Source organism: Amblyraja radiata, chromosome 7, assembly GCF_010909765.2.
Source record: "Amblyraja radiata isolate CabotCenter1 chromosome 7, sAmbRad1.1.pri, whole genome shotgun sequence".
NCBI lineage: Eukaryota > Metazoa > Chordata > Chondrichthyes > Rajiformes > Rajidae > Amblyraja > Amblyraja radiata.
In genome coordinates this window covers 53578053-53603330 of record NC_045962.1, presented here as the reverse complement: position 1 = coordinate 53603330, position 25278 = coordinate 53578053, and the positions used below count along the sequence as shown (strand labels likewise).

The window sequence follows — 25278 nt, the reverse complement described above, 5'->3', positions numbered from 1 at the left end:
AGGTTACTCGGCTTCGGAATTTAAGGATTTGCGGGAAGCGGCTGACATGAGCGAAGCCGATGAGCGGCAGGTGAGAGATGTTCAGACGGAGAGCACTGCCAGAGGTGAGCAGGTCGGCAGAAGGCGCTGAGGTGGTGTCCAGTTCCGCTGTCCGGTCCCTAGGCCACTCGCAGCCACCGGAGCTGCTTCCCTCCCCAGCCACAATGCGGTGGCAACGGTAAGTGAGTTACTGGCATGATCCCCGACCCTCTCCTTCTCAATGCTCCTGCCCTCCCCACAACTTTACCCCTGGCTAGACTCCCCACACGCGGTGAAATAAACTCTCCCCCAATTGGTCCCGTGAAGTATTGTCATTCAATAAGATTCAGGTCTTCACAACTGATTCAACTTGTCCCGGTGTGCTCCCGTTTTTCCCACCATCTCTCCACCTGCTGTCACTCTCCACCCCTCACCCATTCAGTAATTCAGAATGGAGGAGATTTGGAAGTCTTGGGCAAATTGCTTTCTTTATTTTAATTTTTTTGAGCGTGAGAAATTCTATGTCCCACCAGCCTTCTTTCAAAATTTAGCAATTCAAAATGGGGTGCATTTTCATTGCCAGGAAATACGATACTTTAGTAAGAGATTTGGCTTTTGAAGACTTTATAAAAGTCGACTGACCGTTTACGGAGAGAACAATCTGCGCATGCGCGGGCTAAGATTTTTTTAAAGCCGACTGACTGCCTTCCCTGAGTAATTACTCACGGCACGTGCCTGCTCCCATTTACACTTCACGCTGCCTCGGCAAGGCCACCAGCATAATCAAGAAAGAGTCTTCCCTCTCCCATCAGGCAAAAGGTACAGAAGTGTGAAAACGCGCGCCTCCAAATTCAGGAACAGTTTCTTCCCAGCTGCTATTAGGCAACTGAACCATCCTTTCAACAACTAGAGAGTGGTCCTGACCTGCCTTCTACCTCATTGGAGACCCTGGGGCTATCCTTTATTGGGCTTTACTGGCCACAGAAGGTAGTTGAGGCCAGTTCATTGGCTATATTAGATGTTGGGAGTTAGATGTGGCCCTTGTGGCTAAAGGGATCAGGGGGTATGGAGAGAAGGCAGGTACAGGATACTGAGTTGGATGATCAGCCATGATCATATTGAATGGCGGTGCAGGCTCGAAGGGCTGAATTGCCTACTCCTGCACCTATTTTCTATGTTTCTATGTTTCTATTGAACTAAACATTATTCCCTTTATTGTATATATGTGTGCTATGGATGGCTCAATTGTAATCACGCATAGTTTTTCCGCTGACTGGTTAGCTCGCAACAAAAGCTTTTCACTGTACCTCGGTACATATGACAATAAACTAAACCAAACTTTCCAGGGTTCTGTGCAGGTGATGGAATGCAGCAAGGCCCACTGCGGGTTCAATAGTGTTGTGGGTTCAAATGTAGGGGTGGCATAGTTGGAGAGCTGGTCTAGCCGATGTCTCTAAGCACCAGAGATCTGGGTTCAATCCTGACTTCTGGTGCTGAGGGTGTGGAGTTTGCAAATTCTCCCTGTAACTGTGCGTTTGCTTAGTAGGAAGGAACTGCAAATGCTGGCTTAAACCCAAGACTGAAGAAGGGTCTCAACCCAAAACGTCACCTATTTATTTTGTCCAGAGATACTCTCTGACCCGCTGAGTTACTCAAGCTTTTTGTGTCTATCTCTGAGCTTACCCTGGTTGCTCCAGTTTCCTCCCACATCCCAAAGGTGTGCAGATTAGTAGGTTAATCGACCACTGTAAATTGCCCATAGTGTGTATGTAAGTGATAGCACCTGGAGGTGGCCTGACTAGTAGGAGGATATTTCCCTCTGACAAAAAGTCTAGAACAAGCATTGTGAGTAGGCCTGAATAAAGGGGTGCTTTCTTCGCACAGAGGATGGCGAACATTTGTAAATTTCTACACAGTAGAGACCCGGTCAGAGTTCATTAATGGGGTGGAAGATTGCAACCTTCACGTGGTCCGCCCTGTTTCGACAAATGCAATCAACCCGACCTGCACAATCAAATAAGATCAAATAGAACAAGTTGTCCTACAACTTTAGGCTGTGCACGCCATACGCAAGAAGAAGAAGTTCATTAATAACAAGAGCTCAAGGGGCATGGGGATAGTGGAGGGAAATGGCACTGGGCATACAAGTAAGTAAGTAAGTAAGTTTATTGGCCAAGTATTCACATACAAGGAATTTGCTTTGGTGCTCCACCCACAAGTAACAACATGACATACAGTGACAGTTACGAATGACTCAGAAAACACTAAACATTAATAATATAGGGTTTTCACAGACGACACAAACGAACAAACACATACAATACAGCAAGGAGCAGTACACCGGGGCTGCCATCGTCGGCGCCAGCAGCAGCTGCACTGCAAGTGGCAAATAGCCTCTCCTGCTTCTATTTCTTGAATTGAATTGAAAGATACAACTTGGAACAGGCCCTTCAGCCCACCGATTACACACTGACCATCGATCAGTCGTCAGCACTAGTTCTTTGTTCTCCCACTTTTTCATCCACTTCCTACCCACTAGGGGCAATTTACAGATGTCCATTAACGTTCAAACCTGCGTGTCTTTGGGATATATGAGGAAACCAGAGCACCCGGGTGAAACCCACAATGTCACAGAGGAACATGCAATCTCTTACACAGACAGTACCAAAAGTCAGGAGTCTGCAGCGCTATGAGGCAGCAGTTTTATCCGTGATGCCAAGGTGCCACCCTAGGTCTTAGCAACCCTGTGTTCAACAAAATGGATTCACTGCTGGAGCTGGGTATGGTAGAATATATGTTACCAAAACAGAATTTTTGCTAACTACCCAGAGAAAGCGAGTTCAAATCCTACAATGACAAATTGTGAAATTCAACAGTTTCTTCATTAAGTAATCCGGGAATAAAAACTGCCACATTTGGCACAATGCTCAAAAATGCTTCCTCACTCGTGCTTTCTGGAACAAAAATTGTTCTCATTGAGGACTCAAGAGACTACAGATGCTGGAGTCTAAAGCAGTCTGCCAGAGGAACTCAGTGTATCAGATATCATCTGTGGGGAGAAAAGAACTGTTGACATTTCAGATCGAAACACTGCATCAGAACTCTCATCTCAATGACCTGGCCTCAATATAACTCAGGTCTCACAAAAGAAATCTCAGAATTGCTCTCTGAATTTTCCCAGTTCTGTCACGGTGTCCTTGACCTGTAACGTTAACACTGTTTCTCTCTCTCTGCAGATGCTGACTGATCTGCTGAGTGGTTCCAGCAGTTGCAGTGTTTACATCAGATTTCCAGCATCTGTGGTATTTTGATTTGGAGAAGGACTTGGTTACAACAAATATTCTGCAATCCACAACGCCCGATGGAAGGAACAGGCAAGAAAGATCCGACTTATTTTACTGCTAATGACTCTAGGCACTAGACTCTCTGAAGTCAGCCACTTCAACACTGCCTGTTTGCTGGACAAGGTATTCCTCTAACCGCAGACACAATTACTAACTGCGGTTACTAATGGGGAGGCAGCAAAAGAGAGCAGGAAAAATACATTTCAACACTGCTATAAGTTGTGACTTTTCAATCTTCTAGATCACCCTCATCAATCTTCGGATATTATAAATGCCATGAGTCACAAAGCCTTTTGACCAACAAGTAAGTCTCATACCAGTAAAAGAATCTCTTTTATCCCAAGTTTCTCCTTGGCACGGAGTTCAATCATGAGAATTCTTACAGTAATTTAAAAAAAAATCAGAATGTGGCAAAATAAAGCTGAGCCTGGGGAAGGGAAGAACAAGGGATATATGTTTTTTTTCCAAAAGTGGTGCCAAAACTGACAAGTCAAATCATTTTTGTTCACTGCCAAGTTCTACCCTCTTGCTATTAATAACATATCATTTTAAAATTTCATGGAATGATTCCTGTTTAGTTTTGTTAATGTGCATTAAAACATGTTTACATATCAGATTTCTACATGGTTTATATTCTCCTGTAAAAAATACTTGTTTACTGTTCTAGTCTAATTATTGACTATCAGAGTATGGCAAATTTCCACAGAGAAATCACAATCATTATAACTTTCTTACAGGATCTACAGCATTAGTGCTGTCTTTCTCTCGGACCTCTGTCTGCACTGCAACCTTCCTGGACTTTTCCACTTCTTCAATTCTGGATCTTGCACCTATCCAACTTTGATCGCTCTATGCCTTCAGCTTTAAGTGCTTTAATTGTGGCCACGTCTTCAGCTACCAGATGCTTCTGTACATCATTGCTGTTAGGGAATTGTCATTAACTTGTCACCATAAGTGTATAGATAAGAAAGGGTGGATAATGAACATATTATAAGAACTCATAGATACAATATTGTTTCGGCAAAGAGATCATCTGGTTATGATGACTTTGATTGAAGATGGAATGTTACTGGAGGATTCTATGGACTCTTTAAAATTCACACTAGGGGCAGATCTTCAAGTCATGGAGTTGTACAGCACAGAAATAGACCCTACAATCCACAATGTCTACACTGACTATCATGCCCATTTGTGCTAATTCACTTACCTGAATTGTATATCCCCCTATGGCCTGCTCATTTATGCACCTGGCCAGATGATTCTTAAATGCTCTTACTGTCCTTGCCTCCACCACCTCCTCTGGCTGCTCATTCCAGATACAAACTACCCTTTGTGTGGAAGATCTACCTCTCTTAAGCCTCCTCCCCTCTTATCTTAAAACCGCTGCCCTCCTCTGTTTGACATCTTCTGGTGTTGGTTTACATCTCAAACCCAAGGAACTTTCTTCGACACAGTGCTTCCTTTTGTTGTGTGACAGCCACTCCCACGTCCTGCACTGATGGCAGTTTGTAAATGCAGGTCGAAAGAGTGGCCCACAGCATTCTGCATTCCACCTCTTCCTAATACCACCAAGACTCCAGGAGTAGCAGGAACTCTTTCCATTGTAGGGATGGAGGGTGAATATGAGGAACCCTTCAGTTCTGACCCAAAGCATTTGACAAGTACATTCAACACCTCTGGACATTTACAGTCCCGAGTTGTCTCCTCAGACGGTGAGAGCAGTTGCCCTGTGAAGCTTACTCGAGGCAACAGGAACCCATCATTCCTCCTGTCACCCTTATGCACTATAACTGGATCTGAACCCTCCATCAAGGGCCTCTCCATGAGGTGGGTCCTCAAACCCAGCAGCAGGCAACCAGAGTGGGTAGAAGTGACCCCAATCAGTGTCCTCGGAGCTTCCAGAGGTTCTGTGGTGGATCACAGGTTCTGTGGTGGATCAGCGGTAAGTACAAGCAAAAACACACAGAGGAAATATCTGCTCACATTCCTCTGTCTCCAGATCGACAGCGAACAGCATTGTTAAAAGCACCTAGCTGTTTAAAGCTGATGGCATGGTGATTGATTAGAGGCTACCTCCGCCAAGACCATCAAATAGCTGGAAACTTTTGTGTCTACTCAGATGCCAACTCCCCATCTGCTGTCTATCGCAAGTCCTCTTCCACACTGTGCTGGGATGGGCTTCAATATATGAATTAGTGCAAAACAAGATAAATCATATATACAGAAAGAAGGGTCTCGACCCGAAACGTCACCCATTACTACTCTCCAGAGATGCTGCCTGTCCGATGTGTTACTCCAGCATTTTCAGTTTAAACCAGCATCTGAAGTTCCTTCCTACATAAATCATATATATGATAGGTAGATACTGATAGGGTCAAAGGAATACAGATGCTGGGCAGACAAGCGGATGTGAGATGGTGATTTTATTGAATGGCAGAACAGGTAAAGGTGGCTCTTCTCACTCCTGTTTCCCACACTAAGTCATAAACAATGATGAAGAAATGCAGCATTGCCCACAATAGTTCATTGCTGATGGAGATATCGAAAGCAGCAGTTCTTGTTATCTACTGTGGTTAATTAGATGTTCTGAAACTTTCCTCTTGTTCCCTTGTCAAATTTGATAGGAAATGCTTAAAAATGAGCAGAATATTTCTCACTCCTCTTATGAAAATAAGTGTAGGAATCCATACCAGAGGCCTACAAACACAGGAAGGATCTAGGAGGGAAGGTATGCCGTGAGCAGGGGAAAAAAAGAGTTAATCAGACAGAGTTGGAAGGGAAAAAACCCTACATCATGGAAGAAGAGTCAGGATAAAGTTCAATTAATAAAATATAAAAGCACCTCCACTAAAGCCGTTAGATTCCAAGATTGTTACGGTTGGGGGGAGGGACTCAAATAGAGAAAGCTAGTAGACAGTGTGTGAGGCAGGAGGCAGGAGGCAGGAGGCAGAGAAGGGAAGCACTCCGACCCAACATGTAGGGGAGAAAGAAGAAAAATATAATAAACAGGGAATAAGAGGTGGTGGGTTTCTTAAATGTGTATATTTTAATGCTAGGTGCATGTAGGAAAGGTGGATGAGCTTAGAGCCTGGATTGATACCTGGAAGTATGATGTTGTGGCGATTAGTGAAACATGGTTGCAGGAGGGCTGTGATTGGAAACTAAATATTCCAGGATTCCGTTGCTTTAAGTGTGATAGAATTAGAGGGGCAAGAGGTGGAGGTGTTGCATTGCTTGTCAGGGAAGATATTACAGCAGTGCTTTGGCAGGATAGATTAGAGGGCTCGTCTAGGGAGGCTATTTGGGTGGAACTGAGAAATGGGAAAGGTGTAGCAACACTTATAGGGGTGTATTATAGACTGCTTAATGGAGAGCGAGAATTAGAAGAGCAAATATGTAAGGAGATAGCAGATATTAGTAGTAAGCACAAGGTAGTGATTGTGGGAGATTTCAATTTTCCACACATAGACTGGGAAACACATTCTGTAAAAGAGCTGGATGGTTTGTAAAATGTGTGCAGGATAGTTTTTTGCAGCAATACATAGAGGTACCTACTAGAGAAGGGGCAATGCTGGATCTCCTGTTAGGAAATGAGACAGGTCAGGTGGCGGAGGTATGTGTTGGGGAGCACTTCGGGTCCAGTGATCACAATACCATTAGTTTCAATATAATTATGGAGAAGGTCAGAACTGGACCAAGGGTTGAGATTTTTGATTGGAGAGAGGCTAACTTTGAGGAGATGCGAAAGGATTTAAAAGGAGTGAATTGGGACATTTTGTTTTATGGGAAGGATGTAGTAGAGAAATGGAGGACACTTAAAGGTGAAATTTTAAGAGTACAGAATCTTTATGTCCCTGTTCGGTTGAAAGGAAAGAGTAATAATTGGAAAGAGCCATGGTTTTCAAGGGAAATTGGACACTTGGTTCGGAAAAAGAGAGAGATCTACAATAATTATAGGCAGCATGGAGTAAATGAGGTGCTTGAGGAGTATAAAGAATGTAAAAAGAATCTTAAGAAAGAAATTAGAAAAGCTAAAAGAAGATATGAGGTTGCTTTGGCCAGTAAGGTGAAAGTAAATCCAAAGAGTTTCTACAGCTATATTAATAGCAAAAGGATAACGAGGGATAAAATTGGTCCATTAGAGAGTCAGAGTGGACAGCTATCTGCAGAGCCAAAAGAGATGTGGGAAATATTGAACAATTTATTTTCTTCGGTATCCACCAAGGAGAAGGATATTAAATTATGTGAGGTAAGGGAAACAAGTAGAGTAGCTATGGATACTATGAGGATCAAAGAAGAGGTGGTACTGACACTTTTGAAAAATATAAAAGTGGATAAGTCTCCAGGTCCGGACAGGATATTCCCTAGGGCATTGAAGGACGTTAGTGTAGAAATAGCAGGGGCTATGACAGAAATATTTCAAATGTCATTAGAAACGGGAATGGCGTATTGCGCATGTTGCTCCATTGTTTAAAAAGGGTTCTAAGAGTAAACCTAGCAATTATAGACCTGTTAGTTTGACGTCAGTGGTGGGCAAATTAATGGAAAGGATACTTAGAGATAATATATATAATCATCTGGATAAACAGGGTCTGATTAGGAACAGTCAACATGGATTTGTGTCTGGAAGGTCATGTTTGACTAATCTTCTTGAATTTTTCGAAGAGGTTACTAGGGAAATTGATACGGGTAAAGCAGTGGATGTTGTCTATATGGACTTCAGTAAGGCCTTTGACAAGGTTCCACATGGAAGGTTGGTTAAGAAGGTTCAATTGTTGTGGATTCAACAGTGGTTGAATGGGAGATACCAGAGAGTAATGGTGGATAACTGTCAGGTTGGAGGCCAGTGACTAGTGGGGTGCCTCAGGGATTTGTGTTGGGTCCACTGTTGTTTGTCATATACATCAATGATCTGGATGATGGTGTGGTAAATTGGATTAGTAAGTATGCAGATGATACTAAGATAGGTGGTGTTGTGGATAATGAAGCAGATTTTCAAAGTCTACAGAGGGATTTAGGCCATTTGGAAGAGTGGGTTGAAAGATGGCAGATGGAGTTTAATGCGGAGAAGTGTGAGGTGCTACATCTTGGCAGGACAAATCAAAATAGGACGTACATGGTAAATGGTAGCGAATTGAGGAATGCAGTTGAACGGAGGGATCTAGGAATAACTGTGCATAGTTCCCTGAAGGTGGAATCTCTTGTAGATAGGGTGTAAGAGAAAGCTTTTGGTGTGCTGGCCTTTATAAATCAGAGCATTGAGTATAGAAGTTGGGTTGTAATGTTAAAATTGTACAAGGCATTGGTGAGGCCAATTCTGGAGTATGGTGTACAATTTTGGTCGCCAAATTATAGGAAAGATGTCAACAAAATAGAGAGAGTACAGAGGAGATTTATTAGAATGTTGCCTGGGTTTCAGCACCTAAGTTACAGAGAAAGGTTGAACAAGATAGGTCTTTATTCTTTGGAGCGCAGAAGGTTAAGGGGGAACTTGATAGAGGTCTTTAAAATTATGAGAGGGATAGAGAGAGTTGACGTGGATAAGCTTTTTTCCATTGAGAGTAGGGAAGATTCAAACAAGAGGACATGATTTGAGAATTAAGGGACAAAGGTTTAGGGGTAACATGAGGGGGAACTTCTTTACTCAGAGAGTGGTAGCTGTGTGGAATGAGCTTCCAGTGGAAGTGGTGGAGGCAGGTTCGATTTTATCATTTAAATATAAATTGGATAGGTATATGGATGGGAAAGGAATGGAGGGTTATGGTCTGAGTGCAGGTAGATGGGACTAGGTGAGAGTAAGTGTTCGACACGGACTAGAAGGGCCGAGATGGCCTGTTTCCGTGCTGTAATTGTTATATGGTTATATGGTTATAGATGAATTGATTTTAGTTGCAAAAGTAAGGGAGTTTAGTTCAGATGTGATGTAGCTTTGCCGTGTCGAAACATGAGGGTCATTCACTCCCCCGGATGAGCAGTGCTAATGGGTCCTCTCAAACTCACTGAAAGTGCAACTGTCACAATTGATCATCTCTCGAGCAAGCCAGAGCCCAGATCCCATGGCGTTGCTGCCGACCTCCTCAGCTTTCTCTCCTCACCTTGCTCAACGAGTATGCCCCAGTTTGCCCTTGGACGCTGAGAATAAATCGGAAGTCTGGGCATCGTCCGCTAAGCTCAATCAGTGCCTTGGAATTACAGTCAGAGCTCTTTAACACTCAAAAGGGAGGAATGAAGATGGAATGGATCTTAGCATTGAGGGGGTTACATCAGGGAAGAGATAGCCAGCGACCTGACCATAGAGACACACCTGCAGTAAAAGTTCTCCCTCTGGTAGAATTCCATCCACCAAACCAGGCATCTTCCCATTTCCATGGTTACCATATCCATCGGCTATCTTGTTACAGCTGTGGTTCTTGAAGGCAACTGCAATGAAGCACAATAATGGGTTTAACACAAACATAATATTTACTAAAGCCCCGCTGTGCACATCAGGACCTTTCAGTCCACTGAACTTCTGCGCTGCTTGCAACCTGCAATGAATGACGGCAATGCCTACACCTTCTCACTGCGACTAATCTGAAATCCCCAGTCACCGTCAGGCCAATTTAAGAACAAAATGGGACCCAAGGGCACCTGTGTGCATGATGCAGAGCAGGCAGGAGGAGTCAACATGTCAAAATGGGACCTCATGGCACCTTCACCCTGCAGAGACAGTGTTATGAGAAATGCAGAGACATATACTGCGCAGAAACAGTCCAGCCCAGCTCTGCCCACCAAGTTGCTTACATTGAGCTCGTCCCATTTGCCTCTCAATCTGGAATTGAATTGATGTTGGAGCAATGGCCAATGGCAGCTCCTGACTCTCATTAAAATTCAGAAACAAGCCACAAGAACTCAGCGGACTAGGCAGCATCCCCAGAGAACATGGATAGATGACATTTTGGGGTCAGGGCCCTTCTTCGGCGTTCTGGCGGCGGTGAACTGAGTCCTGGGTTCAGCCGCGGGCCAGTGGCTGCGTATGCTGGACTGGAGGGCGGCAGCTTCGACCACCCCCGGGCCGCGGTGTTTCAGCCGGCCCGTTTGCGGGGTTCGGTGAGCCGCGGGACTGTTGTGCCATCGCCCGGTGGGGAATCGCCTCAGCGCAGAGGGAGAAGAGGAGGGAAGAGACAGTAACCCTAAGATTTTTTTGCCTCCACCACAGTGAGGAGGTGCTTGGTGGACTCACTGTGGTGGATGTTAATTTGTGTTTACTGTTGTTTATTATTGTATGATGTATGTATGACTGCAGGCACGAAATTTCGTTCAGACCGTAAGGTCTGAATGACAATAAAGGGATTCATTTCAATTCAATCAATTCAGACTTTGCCCTGCTCCTGACTCTCATTAAAATTCAGAAACAAGGAACATGAACTCAGCGGATTAGGCAGCATCCCCGGAGAACATGGATAGACGACGTTTTGCGGTCAGGAAGAGAAAGCAGGAGGAGAGGACGGGCAGGCCAAAGCTTGGCAGGTAATAGGTGAGCACAGGGGAGGGGGAGGTTTGATAGGCAGATGGTTGGACAAAAGCCCAGAGATGAAAAAACAGGTTGTGTGCGACAAAAGGATTAAAGATTTGCAAAGCCAGAGAAAGGAATGTAGGTGGAAGGGGAGGAGTGAACTAGATGCAAGACTAGATGGGGAACAGAGAAGAGAGAGTGGAAAGAACGGGGGGGGGGAGAGAAAAGGAAGGGGCAGGGACAGGGGTGACGGACTCTATGATGGCCGTATAGAATTAGACCATCATTGCCGGTGGCAGATTGTGCTTCCTCAGCTGCCGCAGGAAGTACATCCTCTGTTGTGCCTTTTTGACTGTGGATTCGATGGTAGCCCCCCATTTAAGGTCCTTGGAGATGATGGTTCCCAGAAACTTAAAAGACTCCACAGATGTGACTATGGTGTTGTTGATGGTGAGGGGGGTGAGGGGAGGGGGAGTGAGGGGAGGGGGAGTGAGGGGAGGGGGAACTCTTCTAAAGCCTACTATCAATTCCACTGATGAACTAGTCACGTTGACCACTCAGGGCGAAATGCTCAATGATTCTCCTCTATTAAATCCAGAAGGGCCTCAAGTCCTGACTATCACAATATCTAAATAGCCCCACATTCTGTTTCTCACACAATTTCAGAGAGCTGTGCCAGTTATTCCTGCAGTCCTATCCAATCAACATCACTAGGAAGGTTCATTTAAACATTATTAAATTGCTGTTTGTGGAAGCCTGCGCTCAAATGGCTGCTAATTTTCCACCGTGCAATGGTGGAGTCACTCCAAAAATACTTTACTGACTGTTAGAATCTGTGGCATATCCTCAAGTCATACTAGATTCTTTGAATGCCAGGTTTAATTCACTCTCATTTCGCTCTTTTCTTTACAGAGGAAGACGATCAAAGTATGCAGCAGGATATAGATCAGCTACAGAAAAGGACGGAGAAATAGCAGATGGAGTTTAATCCGAGCAAGGATGAGATGAGGCACTTTAGAAGGTCGAATGAAAGGGAAAGTATAGACCCTTAACAGCATTGGTATACAAAGAGATCCAAGTCCATAGTTCCCTGAAAGTAGATAGACTGGTAAAGAAGGCATATGTATGCTTGTCGTTCGAGATCAGAGCATTGAGTGTAAAAGTGTAGAAGTCATGTTTAGTTTAGTTTATTGTCACATGTACCCGAGATACAAAAAAAGCTTTTTAGTTGCATTTTTTTCATCATGGTAAGACTTTGGTTAGGCTGCATTTGGAGTATTGGTTGCAATTTACTTCGCTCCATGACAGAAAAAATGTGGGGACTTTGGGGAGGGTGCTGAAAAGATTTAGCAGAATGTTGCTGGAATTAAAGACTTAGCTAGAAGGAGAGGTTGGACAAACATGGATTATTTTCAATGGAGAGCAGAGGCTTCTATATTTTATTGAGAAGTATATAATATTGTGAGAAGCATAAATAGAAATGTTGAAGACTAGAGAGTATAGCTTTAAGGTGAGAGGGGAAAAGGTGTGCGGGGCAAGATTTTTACACAGAGAGTGGTGGGTTCCTGAAACGTGCTGCCAGGGTTGACAGTGGAGGCAGATACAATTGTGACATTTAAGAGGCTTCCAGATAGGCACATGGATATGCAGCAAATAGAGGGATATGGATTATGTGCAGGCAGAGGATATTAGTTTCACTTGGTATCGTGATATTGTGAGCCGAAGGGCCTATTCATGTGCTATACTATTCTGTGTTCTTCAGATTTCATTTCCCCATGCACAATATTACCGTCTTATTATGCATTGGATAGAAACATAGAAAATAGGTGCTGGAGTAGGCCATTTGGCCTTTCGAGCCAATACCGCCATTCAATATGATAATGCTGATCATCCAAAATCAGCCCATATCCCTTGGATACCAAAGGCCAGGGGGTAGACTCCTTTGTGATTGTGTTATTGGCAGGTAATTGTATGGTTTCATACGTGAATGTCACCCAGGTCCTGCTGCATACATGGAGACAAAGAACAAAATTCCAACTTGACGTTTTGATCTTGTTTTCTACTTTGTTATCCAATAATATTACGGTCAACGAATCCTTTGTCATCAACATTCGCGGGGGTCACCACTGGCAAGAAACACAAATGAACACGGCCATGTAAGTGGCTGAAGTGACCATGAAGTGGCCGGAAGGACAGGTCAAAGTCTGAGTACCATGGGGTGAGAGAATCACATCCCGACACCTGAGAGTTCACAAAGCACATGTCAGGAGAGTGAAGGCTCAAACAAGTTCAAGCTATCGGTTTTAGCGAGGCACCTTGCCCACATGGGCACTAAGGGTCCTTGCCCATGCGGATGGTGAGCCTCTTTGCTCCGCCAGTTTACAATGAACCCTATCGGCCATGATTTTGCTCACTCATTCAATGTGGCCTCTGTTGCTTTGAGATTTCCTGCAACCAAATCTACAACTTATGATCATAAAAACAGAAAATGTTCTGTGGAGAGACTCAGTTAACATTCAGATTAATGACCTCCTACCAGCACGATTGTTCGGATGCTGCCCGACCTGCTGACTATTTACAGCACTGTTTACTATTTCTGTTTCAGATCTCCTGGACCTGAAGTATTTTACTTTTGGAATATAACTTACTGGATCGCACACGACGAACTGTAAATCTGGGCCTAAAAACACCTCTGTTCATACAAATTATTTGAAAATTAAGTGAAAACAGGTGCGTCTATTTCTTTATGCAAGTACATGAGTAGCAAGAGATTATTCAATCCCTGATCCTGCTCTGTCTTACATTAAGATTATGACAGACATTTCTAAATCCATTTACCTCTGTATCTCTACAACTTGTAACATCCATGCCAGATAAAAATACACCAGTCTTAATCTTCTTAATTTTAATCTACTCCAAGTCTTACAGCATTGAAGAGCAGGGAGAAATTGAGATTTCCAAACGCTTGTTTGTGAAGAACAGTCTGTTGCCAGAGCTCCCTCAACAGCCCCACCATATTTTTAAAGGTAACTAGACCCGTTGGGTCCCTGTCACACGGGAGGTCTGGTCCTCATACGCAACCTGTTCCCCCAACGCAATATTCCACCACTCACCCATAGCCCCCACAGGAGGCCTGGTCCCCCAAAGCAACCTGTTCCCCAATGCAATATTCCACCACTCACCCGTTCCCCCAACGCAATCCGTTCCCCCAACGCAATATTCCAATCCTTATCCTCCAGCAATCCCTCCCCCTCCTCTTCACCCTCCCTCTTTTTAAACTTTAAATTGACTTTTCATTTAAAAAAATCCAATTGCACTTGCTGCCAGGACTCAGTGTCCTGTGATTTGCAACATTGTAACGAGCAGGGCCAGCAAGTGCAATTGGATTTTTTACAGTGAAAAGTTAAGTCGGCAGTTTATGTAAATGAGATCCCATTGTGGCATCATAGCTGCTAACTGCCACTGCAACTTATAGTGATTTTTCTCAAACTGGATTTTGTAAAGTTAAAAATGTGAACAACTTGTAAAATATACTATCAATCTGACGAAACTCGATACAACACACCACAGGACAATTGTAAGGTGGTCCCAAAATTGTGGCACTACCGTGTACCGTTTTGGCGTAGTTCCGGGAGCACATGCATGCATGCAGAAAGAATCACAATCCAGATGAGAGTTTTAGTAATATACTAGACCAAGTGGGATCCATTGGGCCCCATTCCCCCAACGCAATATTCCAACACTCATCCGTTCCCTCAATGAAACCCGTTTCCCCAACGCAATATTCCACCATTCACCTCTAGCCCCCAACTTTGCAGGTGCGGCTCATTTCCCCTCATCCCCCAGCACTCCCTACCCTCCTCTTCACCCTCCCTCTTCTTTCCCCTCTCCTACCCTCATCGACTCCCTCCCTCCCTCCATAACCTCTCTGCTATTTCACTCCCCCACTGAACACAGTTTAAATAACATATCTCCTCCTCCTCTTCGCCACTCCCTCCCTCACCTCTCCCTAGCTCACCTTTCCCCTACCCTCAGTCGGCGTTGGGGGCTGCGCAGACGCTCCCCTGAGCCAATCAATCTTCCCCATGTGGGGGGTGGGTGGGGCGGAGTCAGCGCTCACCTCACCCCCAAACCCACCCCCCCCCCAATGAAAACAGCATTTTCTTTTGTAGATGAAACCTCACGTTGGGGTGGCATCGGCACTACCCGGAACCAATCAATCGCCCCCACGTGGGGGGGGGGGGGGGGGGGGGGGGGGGGGGGGCGGCGTCGGCACTCACCACCCCACTCATCCCACCACTCCACAAAGAAAATCTCGATTTTTTTTTTGGTTAATGAAACCTCTCCCCTATTCCACCCTGCCCCTTAATGAAAACCACTTTTTTTGGGAAATGAAACCACCTCCCAAGAGTTTGATTAAAATTATTTCTTTTTTAAAAACCTTGCTCCCTCCCTCCCGGGCAGTTTATGTAAATGAGATCCCATAGTGATGTCATTGTCGGGTGAAGCACTGCTCACGGGCAGTTTATGTAAATGAGATCCCATTGTGACGTCATAGCTGTAACTGCCACTGAGGTGTTCAAGTGATTCTTTCTCAAACTGGATTTTGTAAAGTTAAAAATGTGAATAACGTAAAATATAACATCAATCTGAACGAAACTTGATGAAAACACACAGGACAATTGTGAGTACTGGCCCAAAAATTGTAGCGCTATCATGTACCGTTTTGGCGTAATTTCAGGATCACATACACAGACATCCACACACAGGCACACATAGAAACAAACAAGATGAGAGTTTTAGTAATATACTAGACCAAGTGCAGACCCGTTGGGTCTGTTCCCCCAACGTGCGGTTGTGGGGGGGGGGAGGTGGCATGCAGCGTCACACACTAACTACCCCCCCCCCCCCCGCACTCACGCTAATGGAGGGGAGGAGGGGAGAGAGAGAGAGAGAGAGAGAGAGAGAGAGAGAGAGAGAGAGAGGGGGGGAGAGGGGGGGAGGAGAGAGGGGAAGGAGAGAGGGGGAGGAGAGAGGGAGTGCTGAGGGAGGGGTGGGATGAGGGGCGGGGGAGAGGTGGGGAGCAGGGAGGGGGAGGGAGGGTGGAAGGAAGGTGGTAGGGGTGTGTGGAGGGGAGGGGGGTTTAGGGGAGGGACGGTGGGGGAGGGGATGGAGGGGAGGAGGGGATAGAGAGAGGGGGGAGAGAGAGGGGGGAGGGGGGGAGAGGATATCTTGTTTTTTGCACCTTTTTTCTTTTCATTGTTTTCTATAATTTATATCTAATTTATTTTTTTGTAGGTTATCTGAGTCTATGTGTCTGTGATGCTGCTGCAAGCAAGACTTTCATTGTACCTGCAATGCATCGTATTTTTGCATCTGACAATAAACTCAACTTGATTTGTGGAGTTGACCAAATCCTTCACTGACATACATTGGCTCATAGTAAGAAACAACATTCAACATCCTGTCCTCTTTTTCAATGGGCTCCATGACCATGTGCCTTCCTTTCCCTGTATTGAAATCCATCCCTGCCACAAGTCAAAAGATGTGCGCCATTCTATTTTGATCATCTCTGGACTTTAGTGCTCCACCAATAGTAGCTATGTCCTCAGCGGCAGAGGCACCAAGCCTCAACTCTTCATGTCATTAAGGTACTCCTTCAAACCTCTGTCTTTAACCGAGCATATGGTCAAAAATCTTCTTAACATCTTTTTCCAGCCAGGGTGTTGGACTTAGAATTGTGGAAAATCTACAACACAAGAGGAGGTTGTTTGGCCCATCTTGACCATGCTTGTCAAAACAAAATTTCTCCAGCCTAATCGTATCTCTCTCCGGCCCTGGGCCCGTCACAAATCTGTATTTGCAGTTCCGAGTCCTGTGGTGCAATGCCTCCAGGGTGGCAGTATCTGCCTTCAGAAACTGGTCCAGGTCGCCATGCAGACAGCTGTACCGGAGAATTGCATGGTTCACAACCCAGAAGCCGACCAAAAGTGCGGAATCACAGCATGCCCCGAGGGCTCCATGCACCATGAAATGTGCAAGCCTTGAGAATAGAGGGAGAGAGGTGTGGGTTTTCTGCTTAACTGTATCCTTTCATCTCAGGTCTTTTGTGGTTTTTGACAATCCATTTACATGACTGTCCCAAGTAGAAACCAAATAAAAGCAATTGTCAGGGATAACTCAACAACAAACCATTGGATAGAACACGTGTGATATAAACAAGCTAGAGGGATCTTGTGGGTTCCAGTCCAGCATTCCCTGAGAGAGGCAACACAGATGGATAGAATGGTGAAGGAGGCAATTGGCATGCTTGCCTTTAGAGGTCATGGCAGAAGTTTGGTCATTAAATTAGAACTTTACACAACACTGGTTACAACAAACTTGACGTATTGCCTGTACGTACAAGTTATTTTTGATGAGATTAGTGGGCTTTTAGGTGCGGAGGTTTAAGGAAGGGATTGCTCCCCATCAGGTATATGGTACAGGAGCATGAAAACATGCACCACCAGACTCAGGAACAATTTCTTCCCCCTCTGTTAACAGGAGTCTGAACGGTCCTTCCATCAGCTAGGGTACTCGCCAATTCACCTCTACCCCACTGCGAACATTGGACTTCATCAGTGAAACTGATGCACTACAATACCGAGAACTGCCCTCTGTATCTTCCCCTTTGCTCTACCTATTGTACTTGAGTTTGATTGTATTTAAGTATAGTATTATCTGATCTGATTGGATAGCATGCAAAAGAAAGCTTTTCGCTGTACCTCAGTACACATGGCAATAATAAACCTAAACCCAACTATAAAAACATGTAGAGATAATCATAATGTATTTGTAGATAAGTGAAAAGGCTGGATTTTCCACCACATTCTATGCTGAAAATGGGTTCATAGCAAAATGTTCGTGCCATTAATTTGAGTGGTAGGTTCTTCACATGTGTTGGTGTATAACTGGCATGAAGAGGTGGGGTTTGTCAGAGGATGATCAGAAGCCTGTAACACGGCAAAACCACGACCCTTCTCACTGTAAGCATGTTCCATTTCCTACAACCCACTCCGCTGTTCATTCGCTGCATTGTTAATGTACTCTGCCAAAGCATAGCAAAAACGCTATAAGGGAAATTCTTCATATGTGCGGAGTTCACCTCTGTGAGGGTGAAAATGGACCAGCTGTGATTAATTATTTAATCTGCAACTCCTCGCCTCCCCTAACACACTGTCTGCTTATGCTGCAATTACTGGCCTTAAAAGCTTCAAGCTAAAAGTGTCATCCCTACCAGCACCCTGCTCCACAGCTGTTCTGGTGTCCGTCTGATGCTGAGAACACTGATACCAGTTCCAGCAGCTGAGTTCCACGGTACCTTGCCCATTTCCATTTTGTACATGTGAATTTATTTGGCGCCCCCTCCCCCCCCCCCCCCCCCACAGCTCCTTTCTTCCTAAACCTTCCCTCCTGGTTTAATCACCTGGTCTGAAACCCCAGTGTCAGCTGAGATCTGTTGATTCAGCGGTATTGATGTGGCAAACCTCTTGAGTTATAAATGAATGACATACTAAACAGCAATATTTGGTGAACCATTGCAATGACCACTGATTATTGCCCAGCAGACAGTGTCATCAATTCTAGGTTTCATTTCCAAGGGAGATAATGTTCTGAAAAGTTATACAAAAAGCAGATGATAGTTGGTGGATGTAAATCTTCCATCTGTATTCAAGATTCAAAAATCCCAACACCAACCAGGAAATAACAGCCTTTGACTCGTACCTCACTCACGCCCTTTATCATTCATTCACTCCACTTGTCGTCAAGAGAATCAAGAGTTAAGAGTGTTTTATTGACACATGTCCCGAAACGGAGCAATGAAATTCTTCTGCAGTAGGACAACAGACATATAAACACAGTACACAGGCGAGAGCAGAAAGTCATAGTGGGAGGAGAGAGAGAAACAGATATGTCGGGAAAAGAAAAAGTGTCTTTTGTTTTGGTCAGCCAAAGAACCAAATACCTGCTACATCAGAAAACCAGCTGAGTGAACCCTGTACATCCCACTAGAAATGTGTAGGAAGGAACTGCAGATGCTGGTTTAAACCAAAGATAGACACAAAAAGCTGGAGTAACTCAGCGAGACAGGCAGCATCTCTGGAGAGAAGGAATGGGTGATGTTTCGGGTTGAGTCTGAAGAAGGGTCTCGACCCGGAACTTCACCCATTCCTTCTCTCCAGAGATGCTGCCTGTCCCGCCGAGTTACTCCAGCATTTTGTGCAAATCTCACTATAAGCTGCTTGGAGTCCATATCAGCAGAAGCTGTCACATCGGATCTGCTCACCCTGCTGAGGATCAGCTGCAGGAATGATTATGGCTTCCTCCTCCTGCCTCTCACAGTTCTGCCTCAGAAGGATGTGTGGGGATTTGCAACTGGCCTGTGACAGGCAATGATTTGCGTTACCTTCAGACAGTGGAAATCAGCTGGTATTTAGAACTCTTTATAAAAAGCTTTATTGACAATTAAAGAGGAACAAAGATTTTATTCTTATCTTCTTATTGTGTTAATAAAGTAGTGCGATGCCTCCACCATAAACAGGGCTGACTACATTACATAGCTCTGCATGAGCAGCTTTAAGACAATAATTCCACAGTGCAAGGTAGCAGTTCCTCCCAAACAGACAATCTCTGTGAAGGAGGACAAGAGCACCATTATTTGAAGCTCACTCTCAAGGTGGCACCCAATCCTGTCTGGGAAATCAGTCACAGGTCCCTCATTGCTCATCATCATCATCGTTGAAAACATCAACGGGCACGGTGCCTTACAATGCTATGTACGTTAGTGATCGCAACTTCTACTGAAGTGTGGATGACCGTTAGCTCACTAGGAACTCATCCGCCTTTTGACAGGTCTTGTTTTTGGTCTCGCTGGGGGTCCACAGCCCTCTCCTCACCTGGCAAACCAGGTGGGGGAGACGGTTTAGTCGCCGACTATCCGACCATGGAGCAGGTATAACGGGATTACATGGTACCCGTGGCGGGGACAACTCCCCCTGACCTGACCTGGAATTGCTGCAGGGCCTAAATCCTTGAACTACCGACCCCTCAACACCATGAGAATAGCTTCATCAGAAGGAATGTGGGTTCAAGGCTACAACCCTCACTGGCAGCTGGGGTTGGACAATACATGCTAGTCCTATCAGAGGTGAGAGTATCAGGATATAAAGAAATCAATTAAAATTTGCTCACCATCACCTTAAATGGAAAAACCAGGAGAGACAACGTATGCTGGTATTGTCAATGGCCGAGACGCAAGAATGAATCTTAAAATCATCTTGTTCTCTAGCTTGCTTTTCAAATTGCAGAACTTAAGAAATATCTTTGGATAGGCGCCAGACTAATAAGAGTAAGAAAGAGTGTGATTAATTGTCATGTGCACCACATGTGGGCCAACACAATGAAATTTGTACTTCTTACAGCTTTACAGGCATATTAAATAACAATACAACAAATAAATATATCCTCGGTTTAAACCAGTATCTGAAGTTCCTTACTACACATAAATATACACTAAATTAGTTATTCAAGGTAAAGCAGACCATGATAGTGCATGCCAAAGTATGTAGTGCAAACTCAGTAGTGACAAGTCCATAGTAGTTTGGTGCTGAGGTAAGGTTTAGGCTCGGTTCAAGAATCGGATAATTGATAGGTAAAAGCTATTCTTGAACCTGGATCGGTATCTTCTTCTCAAAGAAGTGAAAGAATGTGGCCAGGATGCTGTGGGTCTTTGGTACTAGCTGCCTTCATGAGGCAGTGGTTCCTGTAAGTCCCTTCAATGGTCTGACGATCAATACCATAGACCAGTTAACAGCCACAACTTTCTGCAACTCTCTTGGTCATTTGAATTGTCAACCTAGACCATGATGCAATTAATGTAAGAAAAACACTCGTTGGTACTAATATATTGTGCACTAGATGCAAAATCTAAAACTTGAGCAAACCTAAGGCCTTACTGTCAAGGACCCCCAGATCCCGTTGTACTTCCCTTTTTCCCAACTTGACACCATTTAGATAGTAATCTGCTTTCCTGTTTTTGCTACCAAAGTGGATAACCTCACATTTATCCGCATTAAACTTCATTGCCATGCATCTGCCCACTAACCCAACCTGTCCAAGTCATCCTCATGCATTCTCATAGCATCCTCCTCACAGTTCACACTGCCACCCAGCTTTGTGTCATCTGCAAATTTGCTAATGTTACTTTGAATCCCTTCATCCAAATCATTGATGTATATTGGAAATAGCTGCAGTCCCAGCACTGAGCCTTGCGGTACCCCACTAGTTACTGCCTGCCATTCTGAAAGGGACCCGTTAATCCCTACTCTTTGTTTCCTGTCTGCCAACCAATTTTCTATCCATGTCAGCACTCTTACCCCCAATACCATGTGCCCTAATTTTGCCCACTAATCTCCTATGTGGGACCTTATCAAATGAGATTCATGGATTGTAAACTAATTCCAAAAGAAACTCTAAATACAACGCATTAGCAATGTTCCAATGAGCCAGGTGCACTGACTGACAAAATAATTCATCAACTCATTCAGCAACCACCCACTGATAGCTTGTGCATATAGAGCTTCTTTAATCTGATGTGAGAGGATATCTGTATGCACAGAGGAAATGCACGCAGTCAAATGTACAAACTCCACACAGACAGCAGCCGAGGCCAGGATCGAACCAGTGTCTCTGGAGCTGAGAGGCAGTAGCATTAACCACAATACCAACCCTGCTGCCGATTCCACAAATCAGTTACCAATATTCCAGCAAAAATACACTCATATTTCACAGAAAAACTATCAAATAGTTTTGCAATCCATGATAAAACACCACACTTACTATAATGTTTTTGTCTTAAACCACATGAAGCTGATAACAATGGTATTTTTAGTTTCAATGAATGTACATTCATTTACCAACTTAGAGGTTACAGGCCCCCTGGCTGAAGCATGTGTGGGTGTGTCTGTTGGTATTTGTAAGCATGTGCCCCCACCCCTCAATCATTTGTGTACTCATGCTGGACTGCGTCATATGTGTGCATCTGCGCTCGATTGCGCAGACTTCCCTTGCATTATATTTAGTCAGAATGGTGTCCAACATGGTCTCAAGCCAGACATCATCAATGGGTTCCAGGTTTCACAGTCTGTGGCAAGATGCTCATCTTGATCAGTAGTGAATGAAAACGGTCACTGGGTTCTGTGCCCTGGGGCCTTTGCCACACCCTGCGATTTAAGATCCACTTCACCTTCGTGATAAAACAAGATCCAGACACTGAACGAGGACATCAGACCCAGCTCCAGTCCCAACAACAGGCTCCTGCCAGGCACTGTGACATTCAGGATGAAGGGTCACAGAAACATAGAAAATGGGTGCAGGAGTAGGACATTCGGCCCTTCGAGTCAGCGCCACCATTCAATATGATCATGGCTCATCATCCAAAATTTGTACCCTGTTCCTGCTTTTTCCCCATATCCCTTGATTCCGTTAGCCCGAAGAGCTAAATCTAACTCTCTCTTGAATACATCCAATGAATTGACCTCCACTGCGTTTGTGGCAGAGAATTCCAGATTCACAACCCTCTGGGTGCAAAAACCTTGAGGCTTGCAATAGCTGCTATAGAGGGTCACTAACTCTGAGAGGGCTTGGAGTGGAAGTGAGGGGATGGGGAAGAGCATGCAGTCAAAGAAAGAGGGAGGAGGAAAGAAAACAAAACAGGAAAAATAACCCACGAGATTCAAGAGATTCAAATGCTGGAATTTTGAGTAAACAACAAACTGCTGGGGGAACTCAGCGAGTCAGGCAGCATCTATGAAGGGAAATGGGCAGACAACATTTCAAGTCAGGACACTCCTTCAAGATTGATAATTTTTCATCACAAATGCTGCCTGACCCTCTGAGTTCCCCCAGATAATCCGCATGCAATGCATAAACCAACTGCTATACAGTTGCAAACTGTACAAATTATTTAAACCAGAATGCATAATCAGTTCATTGTCATAGAGTCATACATCTGGAATTCACTACTTTGGAGAACGGAGAGACTCGGCTAATGAGTGCACCCAAATGTAGAGACAGAGATTTCTGGATATTGAGTGAATCAAGGGCGAGGGGAATAGTGCAGGAAAACAGTAGAAAATCAGCCTTGATCTCACTGGATGGCAGAGTAGGCTTAAATTACCGATTACCCACTCCTGCTCTTGTTATAAACTTACTTGTCAGTTCTAGCACCCTTGATAGCACTTTGGCCCAAGAATTAAAACTGTTTAGTTTTTTTTAGTTTAGAATTACAGCGCGGCAGGTAGTTGAGGCTATATTTAAGAGGGAGTTAGATGTGGCCCTTGTGGCTAAGGGGATCAGGGGGTATGGAGAGAAGGCAGGTACGGGATACTGAGTTGGATGATCAGCCATGATCATATTGAATGGCGGTGCAGGCTCGAAGGGCCGAATGGCCTACTCCTGCACCTATTTTCTATGTTTCTATGAAACAGGCCCTTTTAGCCCACCGCGCCGAACCAGTGACCCCCGCATACTAACACTATCCAACACTAACTAGGGACAATTTACAATTTCACCTAAGCAATTTACTATGTTACCTCAGCCTTTTAACCAACAAACCTGTCCATCTTTGGAGTGTTGAAGGAAACCATAGCACCTGGAGAAAATCCACGCAGGTCACAGGAAAAACGTACAAACTCATTCAGACAGTGGTCAGGATCGAACCCAGGTCTATGGCACCGCAAGACAACAACTGCGACGTTATACAAGGAGGGAGAAGTCACAGGAGTTGAAGATTGAGGAGAGTGATGGACCGGACCAGCTATGCTCACACTGAAACCGCGTTCAAGCAGAACTGGTGAGGAGGCAACACCCATCTCACTGCCAAGGACAGGAACTAATATCTGTGCTTCAGGGAAAGAAGATCACCAGCTCATAAAAGGTCATTTGTGCTCGAGAACAGTAATATTCTTGGACTTCAGCTGCCACTATAATCAACTCAGTACCAGTTAATACTGACTTATGGTGACATGTTTAATTACCAGTGTAATCTGTTACTAGATTGTTATGTAATGGTTAAATTATCCATATTCAAACTGCTGGATGACCAGGACAGTATTTATTGATTGCTACCTATTTGACCCTTCAGTTTCAAATTTGTAACCAACAACCCAGTAAATCCATTAACAAGAAAGAGATCAGTTGTTTGCTCAGTACGATGGCCATTCCAATCAATGATTGGAAGAAGACCTCAAATTTCCTGCACATCACCCTCCAATTTGTGTGTCATCGCCCTACTCACCCCACCTCCATATCCCTTAATTTCTCCTTGACTGCTTCCACCAATTGCCCACCTTACCCCCATTTCGCAACTCCATCTGGCTCTATCTGCCCACCATGTGCAACCCCTCCTTGATCCACTTGTCACTACAAGCCCTATTCTCATCACTCCCTTCTTCTCTTTAATCTGGCTCCCTCCCCTCTTGGTCCTGATGGAGGTTCCCAACCTGAACAATTCCTTTCCCTCCATAGATACTGCTCGACCTATTGAGTTCCTCCGGCAGTTTGCTTCTTGTGCCAGATTCTATGACTTGTGCCCTCAAATGATCAATGCAAGGCTTTGCAGCGAATCTCTGGAGGTTATCATTCATTGCTAAAACTTGCAGTTGGCAAACCTTCACACCAAGTGGTATCAGGACAGGTTGCCAAGAGCTTGTCAAAAGGTGAGCTTTAGGAAATGCCTCAAAATGCCATTTGGTGCATCAATTAAAAGTAGCAATGAGCAATGGACCTCAAATGTAGAACGCCAAGATCTGAGAAAGCTAAAGAATTTTAGCATTAGGCATTAAATTTAAGAGATGTGAATTTTAAAATCATGATGTTACTGAGTTTGGTTCACTGAGCATTGGAGTATAGATTAAACAAGCACAGATGCATATAAGGATATGGACAGGAAATGTCGGAAAACCTCAAGCTTAGTGGTGCTGACAAGTGTGAGGTGATGCACTTTGCAAAGACTAATGAAGATAAAACATACACAATGGCAGGACGCCAGGGAATATTGGGGAACTAAGGGACCTTGATATAAAAGTCCAAGGACCCGAGCAGGCAGCAGTCAAAGCAGATGATAGTTAAGAGAGCATATGGGATGTTCGCTTCTGTGTTCGATGCATAAATTATTAGTGTAAGAAAGAACTGCAGATGCTGGTTTAAACCGAAGATAGACACAAAAAGCTGGAGTAACTCAGCGGGACAAGCAGCATCTTTAGAGAGAAGGAATGGGTGACGATTCGAGTCGAGACCCTTCTTCAGACAAATATTCGAGCAGGAAGGTTATGATGCAACTAGATAACATGTTGGTTGGGCCACAGATGAAATATGTGTGCA

The 25278-nt window shown here is 44.5% G+C and overlaps 1 protein-coding gene across 2 annotated transcripts in view; it reads right to left on the bottom strand.

Annotated features, from left to right (window-relative positions):
* LOC116975428 (aryl hydrocarbon receptor-like) overlaps positions 1 to 25278 on the bottom strand; it is a 90854-nt gene that overhangs the window by 39149 nt on the left and 26427 nt on the right. For both annotated transcript variants that reach the window (XM_033024541.1, XM_033024540.1), the window contains exon 3: positions 9667 to 9782. In XM_033024541.1, coding sequence (XP_032880432.1) covers positions 9667 to 9782 — 116 coding nt within the window. The remainder of the gene's footprint in view (positions 1 to 9666; positions 9783 to 25278) is intronic.